This window comes from Perca fluviatilis, chromosome 4 (assembly GCF_010015445.1).
Source record: "Perca fluviatilis chromosome 4, GENO_Pfluv_1.0, whole genome shotgun sequence".
NCBI classification, from domain to species: Eukaryota; Metazoa; Chordata; class Actinopteri; order Perciformes; family Percidae; genus Perca; species Perca fluviatilis.
The window spans coordinates 9,373,592-9,394,236 of NC_053115.1; the positions used below are offsets into that span (position 1 = coordinate 9,373,592).

The 20,645-nt window shown below is 44.9% G+C and overlaps 1 protein-coding gene across 1 annotated transcript in view; it reads left to right on the forward strand.

The window, feature by feature from the left end:
* The window catches only part of lrig1 (leucine-rich repeats and immunoglobulin-like domains 1), a 38,413-nt gene that overhangs the window by 13,401 nt on the left and 4,367 nt on the right, over positions 1–20,645 (forward strand). The window contains exons 3-14 of the mRNA XM_039798187.1: positions 210–284; positions 7,296–7,433; positions 7,527–7,670; positions 8,804–8,947; positions 9,519–9,662; positions 11,478–11,621; positions 13,830–13,910; positions 15,698–15,769; positions 16,289–16,360; positions 16,571–16,734; positions 17,443–17,796; positions 19,371–19,652. Of these exons, the coding sequence (XP_039654121.1) occupies positions 210–284; positions 7,296–7,433; positions 7,527–7,670; positions 8,804–8,947; positions 9,519–9,662; positions 11,478–11,621; positions 13,830–13,910; positions 15,698–15,769; positions 16,289–16,360; positions 16,571–16,734; positions 17,443–17,796; positions 19,371–19,652 (1,814 nt within the window). The remainder of the gene's footprint in view (positions 1–209; positions 285–7,295; positions 7,434–7,526; positions 7,671–8,803; positions 8,948–9,518; positions 9,663–11,477; positions 11,622–13,829; positions 13,911–15,697; positions 15,770–16,288; positions 16,361–16,570; positions 16,735–17,442; positions 17,797–19,370; positions 19,653–20,645) is intronic.

Here is a 20,645-nt window from a genome sequence, read left to right on the forward strand (position 1 = left end):
AACTTACATTGAAGGTTTATTTTTACCAGTAAGACTACTTCATTTTTTTTCCTGTGCTCCTAATTCTTTAATTTTGGTAGTGTCTACTACTTGGTAAAATGGCTCTGTTAAGTCCTCTAATCTCATAACAACATATTCTCGTGCAATGTTTTTCTTCAGGGCACAGTTTTGTTCTCTAACCCACTACTATGTGTGTTTGTCACTTTCAGGCGCCTGGACCACAATCAGCTGACCTCCATACCAGATTTAGGACAGGCTGCTTCCAAGATTGTATCTCTCTACCTGTGAGTACTGCCCCATTCACTGCTTAACAGAGTGCCAGAATTATCTGTATTCTGAGGTCATTTGCCTCTTTGAAATGCTCCTGAAATAGTCTCCTGACATCTGTGGAGGATGCATATGCCTTTGCATCTCAGAAGTAATACTGCATTTATGTGACGTTGGCGATGAACTCTATTGCATTAAACTATATAAAAAAAAAAATCCCCTCTCCACTTGAGCTCTTTTGGCGTAAATATGGAGCTCTGTCTTGAGCGATTAGTATGTGGTCAAGTAACTGACTAGTCTTATTGGCTGGCCATGTGGTCCTGTCTACAGTGAGTGGTGCTGGCTGCTTGGGAGTGTCAGCTCGTATATAGTTCCAACTTGGTTGCTCCCAGTTGTGAAACTGTGCCTGTGGGGACTGCCTGCACAGGCATCTAACTGGAGATTTACTGCCCTATTTGGGTAGGGCGCGTGTGCGCTTGTGTATATCTCGGTAGTCCATCAACAGTCTCATTTTTACACTGTTGAGGGAAACTCATGGCAAGAGAAATGTAGTTTGGTAACTTTATTCAAGTTGTCAGTAAATGCAACTTCTGAGGGAAATTACACAGAAATGTATGTGAAATATTATGATTATGGTGGTGCGCCGCTGCAGAATGAATATAGGGGAAACGCTGCAGGTGAAGTTCATAATACTTTTTTAAGTTGGAAGTTACATATCAGGAAATAAACTAATAATAAAGTACTGCTACTTAAATGGTTAACACCATACTTACACCAGCCAGACCACATTATTTGTAAGCTTTTATTTAAGTCTTCAATGTTATCTCAGCACCAACAATTATTTGTGTACTATGATGCTCAAGAATATCTAAAGGTATGCGAGGCACACAAAACAAACAGTATAATGAAAGGCTTATTACTAAGGTTACACCAAAATCAGCCTAAGATAAAAAAATCAAAGACTAAAGCGGTTATGAAAGCTTATTACAATTATATTACAAATATAACAAGATAAATGGCAATGCTTCTTGGTTTCAGCTTCTATACAAACACACACACACAAACACACACACACACACACACACACACACAATCACACAATCGTGACAGCGTTCCGCCCATATCATCTGTTGGGCGGACTGTTGTTTTCCAGCGTGCCATAGTTTGTTCCCCTTGTGTGACCAGGGAACATTCTTACATCTCATTCAAGCTGAAACAAGAAAGTCAAACCCCCCTAAGCTAGTCTACAGCTAACCGTTAGCTTCACTCCGTGTATATGCTTTCACGCCTTGCTAGCATTCCAGCTGATGGCCTGGTGGTAAAGTATGCAGCTGTGGTTCCTGTAATATTGGTCATGACCATATCATGTTCAAATCTGATCTTTGTTTGAGTCACACCTCTCCCTGTGTGTCATCTGCCTGCTTCTCAGAATCACGATGCACTGATGTGGTCAGAAAATTTCTGTAAGCTGTGGACAGTTAGTAAGGGAGAATTTGAGGTGTGATTAAGCAACTCTGACATCTGTCTGTTTCCAAAAGTGTGAACTATTGTTATTGTGTGTTATTAGGTTTTCTATCAGTCTGGAACTGTAGGATTTAGCACAAACTCCTGTTCAATTTGCTTGTGATACAAAACAGACTGGAGCAAGTTCACCTTTACTTAAACAAACTGTGTAGAGTCGCAGCCCCTGCAAATAATCGGGGTGTCTTTTTTTGGCCTGACTTGAAGCCTGTTGCTAGGGCAAGGCCTGTAGGCCTGATGGGAGTGGAGGCTGGAGGGAGGGTTGGATCTTTACAAAGCCACACAGCTGAAGTGAAGGCCCGCTGAAGCACTTGCAGCTGCAGCTGTCCGTCACATGGCTAACAGTAAAATGGGTGACAGTGAGAAGGGGAGGGAGGGAGGGAGGAAGGGATGGGGGATGTGAATAGTGTCAGATCAGGGTGACATCACCACATGTTGAAAGAGGAATGGTCAAGGAGAAGTTGTGGAGAACGCAGTGGGAGGGTACAGAGAGGCAAAGCAAGGAAAAAAACGGAAGCAAGAGGTGAGCTCATGCTCATGGGTTATTCCCAATACCAAATCCAATGCACAGCGTCTCCCTTGCCAACTACCAAGCACTCTGGAGTGTGAGAGTTTCTGTGTATGTGCCCTGTGTATGGTAGAGGCAACGGTGTAGACTGCAGGGCAGTGTTACCGTGCCATTGGTTGAGAACGTCTGGAATGTCATCTGACTACAAGTTTGTGTGAGACAAAGGTTTGGCGCACGCACACACACACACACACACACACACACACACACACACACACACAGAGCAAATGGACTGAGAGTCTATCTTCAGCCCCTCATAAAACAGTAAACTCTCAAAAAGTTTAAGAGGCCATTTAATGCGATAGGGCTGCAGCTCGATTATGGAAAAAATAATAATCAACGATTGGGGGGGGGTATTATTCGCTGTCAGTTCTAAAAAGCATCATATATCTTACAATTACATTGCAGGAAATATGTTAGTGATCTTTCTCTCAGAAAGAAAGAGTCTTTGGATCAGAATAACAATTTTTTACTAGTGTAAGTCGGTTCAGCTTTCCAGATATCACACACAATAATTCCAGATACATAACACAATGTGCATCTCACATCACATTTTCACTCACTATGACCACTATTACTGTCATTACTAAACAAAATATGAACAATAATGTCACCGTCAGTGATATACTTTTTAAAGAACAGCCTTTGCTGAGTTGTATTGGTGGCCATGATGTTGTGGCCCTCCTCCCCACGGGGTTCGCGAATAGTTTGATTTTCCAGCTCGCTCCGTTAGTGGTGAAGGAGTTGGCTAAGGCGAAACGCTAGCGATGCAAAGCCGACGTCACGACCAAACGTTAGCAATTGGTTCTGGCAGATCCAGAGTGGCTCTGGGCAGATCCAGTAGTTTTAAACTTCAACAGAGTACCCGCCTTCAAGGAAAATAACACTTGTCAATGGAGAGTGGCCAGACTCTCTGTACAAATGAAATGAACCAGAGTCTGGTAGGACCGGGCTAGCTCTCCAGAGTCGTGTAATTATGACTTCATGACATTTTTTATAAATACTAAAGAAGAGGCGACAATGGTTCCTTCATTGGCGGAATGAATATATATAGCGGAAACACTGCACACTTTTTAAAATAATAGTTTATTCTCAATTACTCTGTTTTTGTTATAGTTAGGAGACAAAATGGTAATCACTAACATTTAACATTTGATTAATTGCTCTGCCCAAATATGCGGTTGCTACTGTCTGACTGCCTCGGAGTGTTTGAGTTTGTTGGTTGCTGAAGAGGTTTGCGCTGTCTGATGTAACTGACAAAGTAAATTGTGTTTGTAGACACATGTTAAATAGCCAATAAAGAGCACGTTTCCAGGATTTCTGAAATGTTCAATAAAGTTCCAATTCCTGCGGTGTCGGGCAATCTAGGTACTTGGGAAAGTACAAATATTTATAATATATTTTTGTTATTATAAAACCTTTTTTAATAATTATATTTAATACTACTTGAAGATTTTATGTTAATTCAGCAGCTGTCAATATTCGTGATGATTACGTTTTTCCAAGAGAATCATCAGACTGTAATTGTTACCAGCACAAGGCTATTTGGAGCTATCTGATTCAGAATCTTTGAAAGTTGCACTTACAAAGAAGTTGATGACGTACTCCTGTGGGCGTTCAATATACAAAATTATAAATAGGTACAGTAGTCTTGAAATGAATAAGGAATGGGTGGACTGAAAAAGGATAGGTGAGTTTTTTCCTTTTTTCTTTCTCTTCTCTTTAATCTCTTGCTTGGTTGAAAAAAGGTGACTTTTCTTTTACCTTTTTTCCACTTCCTGCAGCTTTCATCCCCTCCCTTTTACTGGCATGTCTGGCAGTTGATAGCTGCCACTCTTATGGAATTAATTAGGCACAGATAAACCTGACTGTGTGGTTTTAGTGCTGCGGTTTAAACCTCTCTTTGGTCCATTCACTTTCACTTGATTTAGATGTCCATCAACCAATCACAACCGATGCATCTTATCAAAAACATTGTTTAAATAAAAATAAAAAAGTCACTGGATCACGTAGAAGCTCCTCAGGAACCAACCAAAGATCATATGCCAGGCTCCCACAGTCCCACAATGCTCTTGTCGAGCCCACTGGCATCCCACAGACTCCCAGAATGCCACAGCAGGATGGTAAAAAAAAAAGATGCAACAAAAAGTTTTAAAAACACAGTGTCAAAGCGACTGCAGAGCAGCACAAACTTTCCCATTGTGCTCATCGGCTGCCCAGTCAACATCAAAGCGGTCCTTTAAAACAGCCTGGGATAGAAATCATATGGCCCGCTGGATGATCTGATTTTAAAATAATTCTCCTTTTGTCCCGACCACCAGCTTCAAACGTTAGGGACGGGCCAAACAATCGCCCCCAGAGATGACACTGGAAACGGTAGAATGGGCTTGCTAGTGTAAACCGCTGATGCACTTTCCATACATCAAAAGAAATGTCAAAATGAGCCAAGCTCATGATAATCGGATGGTCAATGGGGCAGGGTAATGAGATTTGGAATTAAGTGGAATCAAGGCGAAGCATATCAAAGGGAACTAGAGTGAACCCAGCTCCTCTTTATCAGAAATGTCACTGGCCGTATGATAATGAGTTTTTATAAATGCTACTATTGTGTGTATGTATGGACTTCAAACACTTAGAGCGTGGGGCTTTATCTGTCTCTCACATGCAGCTGGGCTCTTACTCTGGTGGTGGTGGTGGGGGGAGGGGGGGGAATTTGATTTCAGTGCTGGAAGGAGAACAGGGCGAGAGAACGAGTGAGAGAAGTCAACCTCTCCCACCAGTTTGAGACTGATCTGTTTTTCCCATCAAAGGTCACCAGCTGTTGACCCCACCTCACCCCTTCATTCTCCCCCTCCCTTTCTCCTCCCCCATTCTTTTACTCCCTCCTTTGCTCATGCTCACTGTAGCCACTGTCTGTTGCTCCGTCCCATGTGTGTCTGTTATTTGTGTGTGTGTGTGTGTGTGTGTGTGTGTGTTTGCCCAAGCATGCTTGCATGGCTCATCCTTAACCATTTCTACCACTGTTTATTCAGGTGGACCACTGTGGTGTGACCCCTCCTCCTTTCGGACACCAATAAATATCTGTGTGTGTGTGTGTGTGTGTGTGTGTGTGTGTGTGTGTGTGTGTGTGTGTGTGTGTGTGTGTGTGTGTCCATCTGCTGGCTGAAGGCTAGAAAGGAAGCAGGAAGGAGGGACTGACCTTGTTTTGACAGTTGGACTGGTGGGACACCTGCTTTCTCGTGCTCTTTCTGTCAAACACACTCAAACACAACTTAAAAAAGTTTTAAGCTTTTAAATGAGAAGGAAGCTGAGTCTTTTGTTGTTCTTTTCCCCCAAATGCTGTAAAACTCTCCATAGGTCAGTTGAATTGATCTTTCAATATACAAGTTTAGTTGAAATTTCTACTTGTAATGCAAGTCACTGAGTCAATGTTGGACACGTGATTAACTGCCCAACCTCTGAGAAGACTGGTGTTGGGATCTCGTGTAAATTACTTGCCTTGGGGTAATCCGTGCAGATCATCAGATTTGGGCAAAATGGATCCCAAGCTGGTCCGCTCCATGTTGGAAAATGGGGCATAAAAAAAGAACACTTCTGTAAAATGCAACATAGCTTTCACTTCAAATAACCCCTAGCGCATGAAGCTGGTGTCATCTGGGTGGGTCTGCTTTCTTAGTGCTTTAATAATTTGTTATTTATATATTCATTTTATCTTTCCCCTCCCTTCTCACACTCTCTCGTTATTTTTTTCCGACCAGTCGGGTACATAAATGTGATACCAAATTATATTTTAATTCCCATCCCTAGTTAGCACCCAGCCATGTGTCAAATGTGTCCACCAGCAAAGGCTTTCATGTACGCTCAGATTACACTGGCCATCAGACTCCCAACATGCTCACACATATGGGCTGTCTATGGCTTCTGTGCCTGCTTTGCATATATTATATATCTACTGTATACATTTGTCTGTGTTTTTGTTTGCAGTATAGAAGGGATGTGTTTGTTTTTTTTTGTGCGCGTGTGTGAGTGTGTGTCTATCACTTTGGCTTTCAAGCAGTGTTTCCCACTGTCCTCTTCTCCTCCACATTCTAGGGCAATGACAGAGCAGTGCCTTTTTCTTTCTCTTCTTCTCTGTGTGGAATTGTGTCCTGGTCCCCAGAAAACCCCCACCACAGATGTAGAGGAGGACAGGAGACTCCTTAACAGGGCCAAAATAACAGCCAAAAATGCATAGATAAATAAATAAGAGCTTCTGGCTCTCCCAGGCTAACTAGGTCTGACAAAACAGAGCTGGAGCATCTTGATGTAACACTTCCTTGTGTGGAGACGCCTTTAAACATTGAACTAGAAAGGATGATATGCTATTTCTCCTCTCTTGGTACAGGTGAATCAATGGCCATGTTTTTGGATTTTACTGCAAAAGGAGTGTTCATAATTTGTTAATAAGTTTTACTTCCCTGTTATCTACTCAGTAGTTCCCACTCCTTTGTCCTTGGGCCAGAACTTCTTGAAAATCACGCAGCCATCTCCCCATTATACCACACATGGAAGTACTCTGAAATCCCTCTTCAAGTGCCTCTGGTTGATCGCCCAAGGCTCCATCTATCTAATAGATTTTGCGTCTAAGCTCTGCGGAGAAGCACAGGTGTCCTTGGAATTGTTTAAAGAAGGCCAGCCTCTGTTGGGAAGCTCTTAAAGTACACATTTTGTGGTGGATGAAGAGCACTTTGTTCTGTGTGCTCTGCTCTCTTTGTGCCTGAGAGTAGGTTGGAGTGTCTTTTGTGGGTGATGAGAAAAGGACACTGAAGTTAAGAAGGATCATTTATTTCAAGAAGGTGATATGGATACTTCGTAGGGTTGAGATGTAGGTCTGTGAGTAGGATTTTTCAGCCACACCTAATGTCTTTTTATGCGTTTTCTTTTTTTTTTTACTTTCCAGACATCATAATAAGCTCCACAGTATAGACGGCAGGCGGACCAGAGAGCTGGCTTCTGTGGAAACCCTGGACCTGAGCAATAATGGCATCACTGAGCTCCGAGGGCAATGCTTTCCCGCAGGCCTCCAAATCAGAGACCTGTAAGTACAATCTCTGAGTGCTGTGGTCCACAACACACAACAATCTTTAAAAACAGTAGGTACCTAAAATAAATGTGCTGTTTCTGTATTCAGCTACCTGAGCAACAACAAGATCAGCGTGTTGGAGCTCGGAGCTCTGGACCATCTGGGCTCGACTCTACAGGTCCTGAGACTGAGCCGAAACCGCATCAGCCAGATCCCTGTGAGAGCCTTCCAGCTCCCGAGGCTCACCCAGCTGTGAGTACCACTGGATTTCGTCCTTTTAACAGCATAGCTAGTGTGCTGACAGGGTTGTGTTTTGATTTGTCAGAACAGTTCGACTTGCAAAAACAATATGTTTTTGACCTTCGTGTTTAGGCTGAAAATTAATGAGACATTACAGAAACAAAAAGAAAAATTAAGAGTTTAAGCGAGGAGGAACTGTTGTGTGTGTTCATCGAGCTCTGTGTGTTTAACATTTGGAACGCTATTAGTGTGAGCTATACCTCTAGGGGCGGATAAGGTCTGACTAGGTAAACACCAGAGCCCTATTATCGGTGATTTATTGTCTTCATCCATATCCCCAAAGTGGTTCGTTCATTCCCCACACCGTGCTCCATTATCTTCCAACTGCCCTCGTAACATCTTAACAGTGAAGTCGACCTATTTGTAGCTCAACGCCTCCATTCTGGAGAACGAAGAGACTTGCCTAATGGGAGTTTTCCCCCCACTGTGACACTGTATTTACACATGCTAGTGGAGATGCACATAATAGACACAAAAGAATCCGTGTGGATCTTTACCAACCAAGCCTTCTCTCTCTCTCACCCCACACACACACACACACACACACACACACACACACACACACACACACACACACACACACACACACACACACACACACACACACACCCCGAATGTACAGATTCACTGTTACATGCAGAGATGTCTCAGGCCTCACATGCAAAATAAAAAGCACTGTGGTGTTTAACATCTTATACCTCCCTTTAGTATCACTGTAATTTCATAGGGTCATAACTTGACCCTTGTTTGCAAGCTAAAGCCTGTGGGTATACTGTGCTGGCGTCGTGCCACAGGTGAAAAGGACACCACTAAGGAATGCCTGTTAAGCTGGGGGTTTGTTAACTACAAAATGCTCCAACTGAAGCGTGCAGGCTACAGGATTCTTTGGTTTTGACTTCACTGTGATGGATGCTAATAGAATGAGGGCAAAACATTCCTCAGTCAAAAGGGGGGAAAAAGTAGATTTCCGGCTTTGAAATGTGGGAAAAATGTTGACAGAATTTACAAAGTATGATTAAGTGCCTCACTGATTTTCTCCCATGATCAGTCGCTACATTTGTGTTGTTTGTCTGTCCGCACTGCAGTGAGTTGAACAGGAACCGTATTCGTCAGGTGGAGGGTCTGACCTTCCAGGGTCTGTCCAGCCTGGAGGTACTCAAGCTTCAAAGAAACAGCATCAACAAACTGACTGACGGGGCCTTCTGGGATCTGGCCAAGATGAAAGTCCTGTATGTAAAAAAAAAACTGGAACAGTACCAAAAACACATTTACATAAAATTACAAATTTGCCAATTATTATACATTATGTGACTGATTTGTTTTTTTGCACACAACACTCCACATCAGAATCATAAAAAATATATCTGGTTAGTATCTGAAACTTACCATCTGATATATGGAGTTTAGGTGCAGCACATAGCTTAAAACAAGCACCACCTGATAGGATCATCCTGTTTGCACCAGTTACTGACTATTACTGCAATACTCACCTACCAAACCTTATAAGAATAAGATATTTTTGTACTTACTGGAACTTGCCCCCTATCACAACCATCCCACCTTTTCCTGTTGACATGCAATTTTGTCCAAATTACTTCAATTACATGCAAAATAACACAGTAATGGCCACAAATTGCATTGCAATTTTTCAGAAATCATGCTGCACATTTAGTCATTTCAGGGCACAACAATTACCACCAAACTCTTGAGACATCCAGTTGCTTGTAAATCACTGTGTCAAGATCTTTCAATTCTTACTTCCTGATTATACTGATTTTCGCTCGTTTTTGTCACTTGCAGTCACCTGGACTACAACAGCCTGACAGAGGTAAACAGTGGCTCCCTGTACGGCCTGACATCCCTTCAGCAGTTATTCCTCAGTAACAACTCTATAGCCCGCATCAACCCCGATGGATGGAAGTTCTGCCAGAAGCTGAGGGAACTGTGAGTACTAGCATTTAAGTTAGCCTCAGCACTCAAACTCTTGTGCCATATGTTCTCTTGCAAAAACTTTCAGTAGGCAGTGGTTGGAGTTTCTAAACCTGGAATTACTGTATAACTGCAGTTGAAGAGAGTTGGAGTCAACAAAGAACATAAGTTCAACATAGTTCAATTAAAAAAAAAAAAAAAAAAAAAATTGTATATTTAAAACTAACACCAACTGCAGAGTGACATTTTTTACTTACTGTCTGTCGCTGAGAATCTAAACCCCTTGTCCTATTGCCTAAGAATTCAACACTCCCCACCCCCGACCATATCATCCATCTCCCTTCCTTAGGGTTAAATGACAATGTGCTTTCACACTCAATACTCTACTCTATTCTCAGAATAAGCCTGTTTATCCTATAATTAGAGTCGGGCTCAACCGCACTCAAGCCCTTCGACAAGAGTTTTTGTACTCAGTTCTGAAGCGCAGGGGTTTGGCAAACTGACGTGTAATCCTCTACCGGTTGTGTTGTGGTAATTACACTGAAGGATCGCCTTCGTGGCCTTTGACTACCGAATGAGGAGTTATTATCTGCGATTCTTTCCTGTTCCGCTGACATGACATCGTATTTCTGCTGTAAAGTGCTTTGCTCAGCTGAGGCGTTGCTAACTGCGAGGTAGCCTGGGGGATCTGTGGCGCCTATGTTTGTTTATGTGTAACAGTCAGATGGGATAAAGAGGTAGATGGCGTTCATGTTAGTTTGCTCTGTGTATGTCAATGCCGTTTCCTGTGTGCACGTCTATGAATGACAGATTGCTCCCAGCGCCATCCCTGTATCATCCTCCAGGCGCTGCACCAGTTAGCGGTTATATGATTTTTATTATCGAGAGTTATGATAACCCCCACGACCGATAGAAGAGAGTGACTCGTCTTTATGAAGAGCCTGTTATTGCATTCCCAATGGGCCAGGCTGAGCGGGTCCTCAGGGAGAATCTCTGCACACATGACTGGTCAAGCAAACCTGAGGCCTGGCTACAGAACAGGCAGCAGGAGAAATGAAATGCACAATACTGCCTTTGACTGTTGTTTGAAAGATACCATTATGGGATTTTATTGTCCTTTTATAATCAGGATTTATCAAAATGTATTACATGCATACAATGAAACATTTTGAAAGATGTTTTGAGGCTTCATTGTCACACTTCATTGTTTTCCACCTAAATTAACTTATACCAAAATATTCTGCAAGTCTTGTTTCTTGCAGTATTTTTCTCCAAATTCCTAAAACAAGTGAAACTGCTTGGAGATCCATGTACTGTTCTAATCCAATTTGGATTCCCTCCAGCCTTGTAAGAAAAGCGGGGATTTGATGGCTAGATATGAAAATAACATTAACATTTTGAGGCCTGCAGCACATATGAGTGACAGTATATTCCCCTGGGGTTTACCACATGCTCATTTAGGCTTATAAATGGAGCTTGTAGACATGTAAAGCTCCAACCAAGAAGTTTGCTTCTTCCCCGTCAAATGGTTAAGACCTCAGTTGATCTCTAAGGTCTGCTAAGCCCATTCTCTGTTAACATCTTGTGGTAAGGAAAAAGGCAAAATGGAAAAAGACAACACAGACTGGCAAATAGACATTGAATCAGCCATGAAATTTAAGTATAATGATGTCGCGAGCTGCCTCAGCATTCTGCCAACCTGTCATCTCCTTCCAGACCTCACACAGAAAATGTCTCTCTCTTGCCCCTTTTTTTCCCCTCTCTTTCTCTCCGTCTCTGTGTCTGCCTCTGTCCTCTTTTCTGTCTGTCTTGCACTGTTTCTCTCTCCAGGAATCTGTCGTACAACAACTTGACTCGTCTGGATGAAGGCAGTCTGGCTGTGCTAGGGGATCTCCACACCCTCCGTCTGGGCCACAACTCCATCAGCCACATCACCGAGGGAGCCTTCAGAGGCCTCAAGGCCGTACGCATCCTGTAAGTACAGTATACCCCCCGCCCCCAAACCGCCATTACCAAGCCCCCCCAAAAACCCACACATTATGGTTTTGCCACTGCTGACCATAAGGCTCGGATGAGCCACTTGGGAGCAGTGAAAGCTGAGATGTTTAATATTGGTTTTGCCTCTGTGATATTTTGTCTTACGTAGTCCCTTCATTTGACTCCCAAAAGCGGGACTTCTTTACTTTTCAAGACAGGTTTGCACTCATTTGCAGTCATTAGTTGTTTTTACTTTAACGAGGCAATCGTGCATCTCTGTTGTCGTGGTTTCTATGGCAACTCCTTATTTTTCTTTTCCCCCTTTGTCTGGTTTTGTTTTGGATTTTAGTTTTCTCTTGAACACTGGTTCCAAACAAACTTGGATCTAAAAGTGTTCTGGGTTGCCCCCCCCCCCCCCTCCCTCGAGATCCTTCCCCCGCTTTTTAGAAGCCATGAATAAAGACAGGTTTCTTTTCCCGCTGATCCACCTTTTACACAAAAAGCCCAAACAGGCCAAATGAAAGAAAAGAAGGGAATGAAAGGGAGAAAGTCAGGGGATAAATCCAGGAGAAAGACTTGGGGGTCTTGGTTTCTAACCAAGGTCCTCTTGGCTGTGCCTCTTCCCAGTGAGCGAGCCAGAGAGGAGAGTTGTGCCAGAGCTCGCTAGACAAGCTCTCTCTCACAGGGGGGGGACAAGCCAAGGCACATAAGGCCTCTCTGCTGGCAAATTGGGTGCTAGATAACAAGCTACAGAGGGAAACAGAGGGTGGGATAGGGAGCTGAGCTTGTGACTGCCATATCTCAGGCCCTTTCTCATGTTTTCCTTTCTAGTCTTTAATTGCTCACTTTGTTTCTTTTGGCTTTACCCCTTTAACATATACTTAATACCAATTTCCTCCCCTCTGCTAAGTGTGTTCTGTCATCTCCTCATGTTATCCCCCAATACACACACTATCTCTGTCTTGAGTTGTGCATGATCTTTTCTCTCCTCTTGTATCACTCCTGCACTCTGTGTCTTTGAGGCAGGCCTAATCTAATCAGTGGAGGGGAGGACAGGCATAGGCTGGGCCCTGAAAAGGAGCCGGGGGAGCTTTAATTGGGCCTTCGCTGCTGGCCATGCTGGCATGGGGCTGGAGCCTGCATCGGGGTGTGAAAGCTCCAAACAAGCCAGCCTGCCCTCTAATTCTGCCACGGGGGTCGCTGCCTCATCGGGCCCCCCTTCTCCATGCCCAGTGTCCCTGCTCTACAGCCCCCACCACTGGCCTTGCTTTAACAAGGCAACGGCCATTCACATCCAGCCAGCCAGAAAGAGTAGGAAATTGGCAGCCCCTGTACAGTCCAACTAAGACAGCGGCCAATGGAGACTGAAAAGAACCAGAGGGGGATAAGAGATGCTTGAAAAGCAAAGGGAGGAGGAGTGGGGGCTATTGTGGATATGTTGGAGGGTGTGGCTGACCATCAACCTCAAAGGCCTTTCTCAAGTTTGAAAGCAAGTCTTTTAACGGTTCAGAGGAGTCTGTCCTTGTTTTTCTTCTGGATAACCATGCAGAGGGGTGGAGTGGTGGTTCCTCCGCAGCGATGACTTCACCTATAGAGGTGGTTCTTTAGACCTCGCGAATGAAGCGCATTCAACTAATGTTTGGAAACCCCCAAACGCTCTAAAAGAAGCCCCTTTCTCTTTTCTGTCTTTTCATTCAATCTGTTTCGTCTTTGCCCTGCCATGGTTTCTATTCTTATAAAGACTCTTGGCTTGAGTTTTGGCTGTGCCATACCTGCCGCCATCGGACAAACGGACCCAACTGTTTGGCCTCTCACACAAGGCATTGTGTTCCCGCCAATCTCTCACTGCCGTCATGAATTATACATGCGTTTCCCTGTGCTGATTTGTGCCACCGCATATGCACACCACACATCACCGCACATGCACACGTACTCGCATGCACACTCCTTCTCCACCCCTCTAAGGAAAGAATGCGCTTGGTTGGCAGAGCAGAGCGGCGGAGGGGCTCTTAAGGCCAGGTGCAGAGGGGGGGAGATGATGTGGGGAGGGAGCGAGGGCGAAGGGATAACCCGTGACTTCCAGACCAGCCTCTGCCAGGGCTGTGAAACGCTTCAGTGCTGGCAGACCCTGTCCCTGTTCTCCTCCTTCCTTCCCTCCCTCCTTCCATCTTTCTTATCCAACCTCTTTTCTCTCATTCTCCACAGGGAGCTGGACCATAATGACATCTCTGGCACAATAGAGGACACCAACGGGGCCTTCTCTGGATTGGACAGCCTCAACAAGCTGTGAGTGTCTCCCCTCGTTCTTTCTTTTATTTCACAACACCCCCCTCCCCCCCTTGCTATTAACCCCTTCTTTCCATCCCTCTGTCCTGCCCTGCCACTGATTCTTGGATTTTCTCTGCTGTCCTTCAAAAACAGAGACACACAAGTGAGCGTTGTCATTTTTCTCACATACCAAAAGTCGTCCCCCCCCCCCCAAATACTGACTCACCCTTCATTGCCAGCTAACTTTAACTAGATCAATTTAAAGCTGCAGAGTTTGAGTTATGTCTCCTCATGACCCCACACTTCACTTGGTAGGGAAGTGCTCGCACTGAGCAATGAATTACAGGGACGCTCTTCCTTTTTTACAAGGCTTGTTCATGAAACATTGAAGGCATTATTTATTTTTTTTATGCCCGTGGAAGCTCAGTCCAGTTTCTATCCAGTTCAATCTGGCTTTCATCTCATGATTTCATTTTTTTCACTGTAGCTTTATGGCCAAACTGGGTTCTCCTCGCTGCTAATGGTTCAAGAAGCAGACAGTTAATCATTTTTAAAATCTTTTTTTCCTCACAATTACTCATTGATGTTTTCGTCCAGGCAGCTATTAAAAAGTTCAATGTCAAGAGTTGGCAAGTTGAGAAATCACAGCGGACGAAGAGTTTTTTGGCATTGAGCGGCAATCATCAACCTGCAGGATGAAAAGATGATGTCCAGCCAAGATGGTTCCCAGTGTGAGCCCCGCTGAAAGAGAAAGAAAGGGAGAAAGGGCTTTTCTTTGAGCTGGCAGGGGTTTGCTCCCCAATAGGCTTATTCCGATTTCTCGTCCATGCCTCCGCTCCTCTCGTCCTCTCTTACCCAGTCCCTGTTGTTAGGAACGTAGAGAGGGTAAAATTGAGGGCTGCATTCAGTCATCAACATCAAACGCCTCACACGGCCTGCCCTCTGACCCGGCCCCTTTTGTCACGGCGTTGGCGGAAGCGGCCCGCTGCATCCCAACTCTGGCTAAGCGAGCCATGGGAAAAAAAGAGATTCAGAAAAGAGAAAGAACGGGTGAGACATCAAAGTGTTCACCACATACACTGGGCTTCCTTAAAGCAGCTTGTGAATGCCGCCACATGGGAGGGAAATGGTCTAAGCCAAGAAAAAAAAAAAAAAATGATGAGCAGATCTGGCATTTTATTCTGTTTTTATTTGCTATGAGAGCCAAATCCAAGTCCTTTAAAAGAAAAGTTGCAAAGTAGCGCTCTTCTCATCCCTGTGACGAGGCGGCTGTTTGTGTGTACATGTGGATGAGTTTGAACACCGGGGTCTTCATTGTGAACCAGCCAGCCGTGTCTCCTCTTCCTGTGAAGTAAAGGCTACAACAGGAGAGGAACGAGGGAGGGGAGGGGGCAGCGGGGAGGGGGTGGAAGAAGAGATTAGGACCCCAAATCAGAGGGAACGGCAACTTACTTATTGGCTCAAACCAGGCCTGACCGCATACACACACACAAACACACAGCCCCACCCAGTCATTGCTATTGAATTCTAATAAACATAAAAGTGGTCTTTGAAGAGCAGCGCAGAGCCCAGGTGCCCCCCAAACTCCAACCTCATCCAGTCTCCCTTACCCTTCCTCCTGGCTAATCTCCACACAGTTCGGATTTCCAATACCTCAATCCCTTCACTCTTATCAGATTCAGCCTCGCTAATTGTGCTTCTCTCCCTCTCTTGCCCCTCTCTTTTCCCCTCCCTCTTCTCACCCCCTTCTTCCCCTCTTCACTCTCTCTTCATCTATCGACACCCTTCATGTTTGGAAACGGCAGGACTCTGTTTGGAAACAAGATCAAATCGGTGGCCAAGAAAGCCTTCTCTGGCCTAGAGAACCTGGAACACCTGTGAGTATTCCACAACGCTTGGCTGACAAGGGGCAGCCGAGAGAGAGAGAGAGAGAGAGAGAGAGAGAGAGAGAGAGAGAGAGAGAGAGAGAGAGAGAGGTGGGGGGGGGGGATTGCCAAAAGTAGCTGGCAGAGAGCAGGCTGCTAGCAATTTAATAGCGTCTTTGTAAAAGGAGAAGACAGAGGCTTTTGCAAGCGCCCAGCTGCTTCTCTCTCGTTAGCCTAGCAGAATCTCAACTTTGGCCTTTTTTTTCCTGCCTCTGCGCAGGAACAAAGTTATTGAGCATATGGTGAGCTCCGCAGAAGAAATGGAATTCCTATAAGCTCTTTCACAGGCCTCCGTCAAATATGGGCAGGGAGGGACGGAAAACTGTGGCATGTAGCACACTCAGACATACAGGCCTTAATATTTCCACCTTTGTTAAATGTCAGACCTTTGCTGATGAAAGCCTGCGCGTGTGTGTATGTGGCCACTGTAATGTGCATACAGTTGACGAGACACGTGTGATGTCCCAACAGGAACTTGGGAGAGAATTCTGTTCGTTCCATCCAGCCCGATGCTTTCAGTAAAATGAAGAACCTCAAAACCCTGTGAGTTCTATTGATGCACTTACACAAATACACATAATTTACGTGCACAACTCCACACATGCAGAAACAGCCAGCAGCCTTGAATGGGATTGAAACTCACTCCGTCAGTGCTTTTTGGCATTCCGCACACGCACTATCAGAAACACATATTTAGTTACAGGTGCAATAGATGTGATATATACCACATGTACTTACTCCTCTCCTCTACAGTTTGATTCAGAGCGACAGCTTCCTGTGCGACTGCCAGCTTCACTGGCTGCCTGACTGGTTGGTGACACGTGGTCTGCAGGCTGGTGTCAATGCCACCTGTGCCCACCCGGAGAGCCTTAAGGGCACCACCATCTTCCAGGCTCCGTCCAACAGCTTTGTGTGTGGTGAGTTAACGTGCGTGTGCTTAATCTGTGTTTATGTGGGCGAGGGTGTTGTGCGGAAGAGGTGCTCAAGGCACAGATGGGCCACACTGACATCTTGGCGCTGTTCTGTTATTTACACAGTTGCGCATATTTGTTTGTGTGGTGTTGCCTCTTTTTACATCCATTTATGCATAGCAAGCAGACACCTACTGAGAGACATTTGTGATGTTTGACATTGCAGGGGTTTTCAATACCATTATGAGGCTTAGGTGCAGCACCCGTGTCATTGAATGAATGCAGCTAAACTTTTCTCAGATCTATGGAGTGAAGTTTTTCCCCAGTTGACTTCTTTAGCAAGTTTTGTCTTTAAGCTTTTTGAGTGTTATTTATTATCTTACTATAAATTATTTTATTATCTGCTCTAGCTTTTTTTTTTCAACGTTTTAGACAGGGTAATAATAATGGTCCAAAATTATGTGAAATTTGCTTTTTATAATTTGTAAAACTTAACATTTTCTTGAGGGAGGACGACTGAACACCCCCGCAAATATGTGCAGTCTATTACAAACCCAGGGAAAACCCTGCATCGGACTGTGACTATGTGACTTCCAACTCAGTTTGTCTTTTCTTTTTTTACCTCGTCTCTCTGATGACTGTCCTCGCTCCCTTGGCCCTTTCTAACTTTCTTTTCTTCCTTCCACTTGTGCCTTTCTATCTCTCCACCCTCAGACGACCTTCCAAAGCCCCAAATCACCGTGCAGCCAGAAACGTTGGTGACGGTCCTTGGTAGCGACGTGCGTCTCACCTGCACGGCGGCGAGCAGCAGCACCTCCCCGATGACCTTTGCGTGGCGTAAGGACCAGGAGCTGCTTCGCCAGGCCGAGACAGAGAACTACGCCCACGTGCACGCTCACCACCAAGGCGCGACATCTGATGTGCCAGGTGCAGGTGGAGGTGTGATGGAGTACACCACTATCCTGCACCTGCGGCGTGTCACGTTCGCCCACGAGGGCCGTTACCAGTGCATCATCACCAACCACTTTGGCTCCACCTACTCCAGCAAGGCCCGTCTCATTGTCAACGGTAGGTTTGTGTTTTTCAAAAGGTTAAAGACATTTTGGGCTGAAGTTGTCTACCAGAAGCTCAGTAAAGGACTAATTCATTCACCTCTGTTGAAATGGACTATAATATTATTAGTGCTGTCAAACGATTCAAATATTTAATCGCATTAATATCATAGTTAAACTTTTTTAAATTGGTTTTTTATTTTTATCTATTCTAAATGTCCCTTCATTTCTTTTTGTCCCATTATTTTTTCTCATTTTAATGCTCTTATCAACATGGAAAAGTGGATCGGCTTGCTTTGTGCTTTTTTCGCCTGGCTTTGACGAGGGGGGCGGAGAATTGGCATCAGCTGTTCGCTTGGCCATCAAGTGGTATTTCAGACTGGACGTGCTGCGATGATGGCTCAGTTCACAACGACAAAACACACAGATCACTTTGGTCTTGTCAATGGAACCATTTGGCAACTCTTTAAAAGTAAACTTTCCATTCAGAATCTTATTGGCATCCATTTCGGCGTCTCGCGCTCGCCATCCACTCAAAACGTAACGTTAGCCTGCTACACTTTGGCCGGCTCACAAGCCCAAACAAGTGTGTGCGGCGTGCCTGTTGTTTTGTTTCCGGTCTTGCTAGATCCGGTGTGGTGTTGTAGTTTTTCTAACGTTACTAGTTGTTGCAACAGCATGTGGAAAAAATTCTAAAGTTTGCTAAGCCAAAAAGAACGTTAATCTCGCGATAAAAAAATGGACGCCGTTAAAATGGGTTTCCGTTAACGCCGTTAATAACGCGTTTAACTGACAGCACTACTCATTATCGAAGGTGAGTAAGAGTTGGGCCACTGTAGTTGTAAAAACTATGATGGCAATTCAAATATGAGGGGAAAATAGAGGAATAGAAGTGGTCCAGTGTCATGCTAAGACAAGATTGACAGGAAAAAAACACTCCAATATCTCTGTTAATATGTGTGTGATTACATCATTTCCACCAAATAAAATGCCAGTTTATGTTAAACTTATCTGAGTTTCAATTGTCCCGGCTGACAGCGGAGCGATTGAGATTAGTGGCCATGCCAAGTTCTTCTCTTTCACTTGAATAAAGTCTTCTCTCTCTCGCTCGGCCTCCATCTCTCCCAGGATGGTATTCGGAACAAATTGATTTATCTGCATGTCAGCGCTAACAGGGGGCCATCTATTCTGCGCTCTGTCACTCTGCTTTTCTGTAAGTGGAGAGTATTTATCTTGGGTTTCCTGCCCAGGTCTGCGTCAGACCTCTAGCTGCTTCTTTACTTTGTGGTGTAATGGCAGAATAATTTTTTTTGCCTGTTATCTTGGCACGTACATGCGTGTAACGGTTGCCTATAGAGGTTATATTTGTGGGCTTGTGCCCGGAAGTTTACTTGTTCGAATTCCGGCACCAGCTGTGAAAGCGTGGGTAGGAGAACTGAGGGTGTAATGCTCTGTAATCCTAAACAACTGCATCACTATGAATTGAGGGAATTGCTTTAAAAACATAATATATAAAACATAAAGGTTAACAATGTTGATGCTGTTTTGCACAGACTTTACAAATGTAAACGGTGTCTTTTCTGTCCACAGTTCTCCCATCCTTCGTGAAGACTCCCAGGGACAGCACCATCAGGACGGGCCACACGGCGAGGCTGGAGTGCGCCGCAGAGGGCCACCCGACACCGCAGATCGCCTGGCAGAAGGACGGCGGCACGGATTTCCCCGCTGCCCGAGAGCGCCGAATGCACGTCATGCCCGACGACGACGTGTTCTTCATCATGGACGTCAAGCCGGAGGACATGGGCGTGTACAGCTGCACTGCCAAAAACACAGCGGGCACCGCCTCTGCCAACGCCACCCTCACCGTGCTGGGTAAGAGCCGCACATTCCTGTCATAAGCCTTCATTGTAGTTTTGTTGAGCTAATATTTTGGACTCGTGGTCCGTGTTACCCAGTGTTGATAATTTTCCCACATCCTCAAAAATGAGTACTTGTAAATAGCTTGGCGGTCAGTTGGGAATTGGTCAGTTCGAGGCCGTAGAATGAGAGGCTTTATATTTTTCTTTTCTCGGCAGCTGTGGCCTTGCTGCAGGTCAATGGCCAAAGGCCACAGTTGGGGGGTCAAGGGGAAGCAAGGGGGACTCACAGAGGGGTTGTTTGTTAGGCATTCCCACCCCACACCCCCCCTTTCTTCTCTCTCGGTGGGAGGGACAGTCATGGCTGCTTCACTGCAGGCCTCAGTGCTCCCAGTTTATTGGCTGTTTTACACTGTTAAATCAAACAAAACAGAGCTGCTCTCCTATAACATCTCAGGACATAGATCATCTTTGTCCTTTGTCTTTGGACTGAGCAAAGCAGTCCCTTGTTGAACGGGGGGGGGGGGGTCTTTGCTCACACACAATAGTTGCAAGTCATAATTTGCCCCTAAAGAGCTCAGAAGCAACAGTTTCTATATTTAATGTGGTTAGGCTAGTAACATTAGTGCATATTGTGCGACTTGTGAGAGACTTGTTAGACTTCATAGCAGTTCAAGCTAAGTGCTAATCCACTCAACAATGTAAAACATTGAAGCAAGCGACCATGCCTCTAGACTGAATCTGTGATGTTTAGGTTTGAGAGGCGGAGGGGAAGGAGAGGGGCGGGTGGCTGCAGTCGAGGGGCCCCTGTCTGCAAAAAGAGTGGCGGGGGGAGAAAAATGGGAGCCAAAGAAGAACTGGAATGGTGGAGTCAGTGTGTGGGGGAAGGTAGGCAAGTGGAATTCAGAGAAAAGAAAGAGGGGTAAGGGTAGCAGAGAAGGGGGTTGATGGAGATGGAGAAAGTATTGATAGAAGAGAGAGGGGCGACTGAAGTGGGCTAAGTGAGATC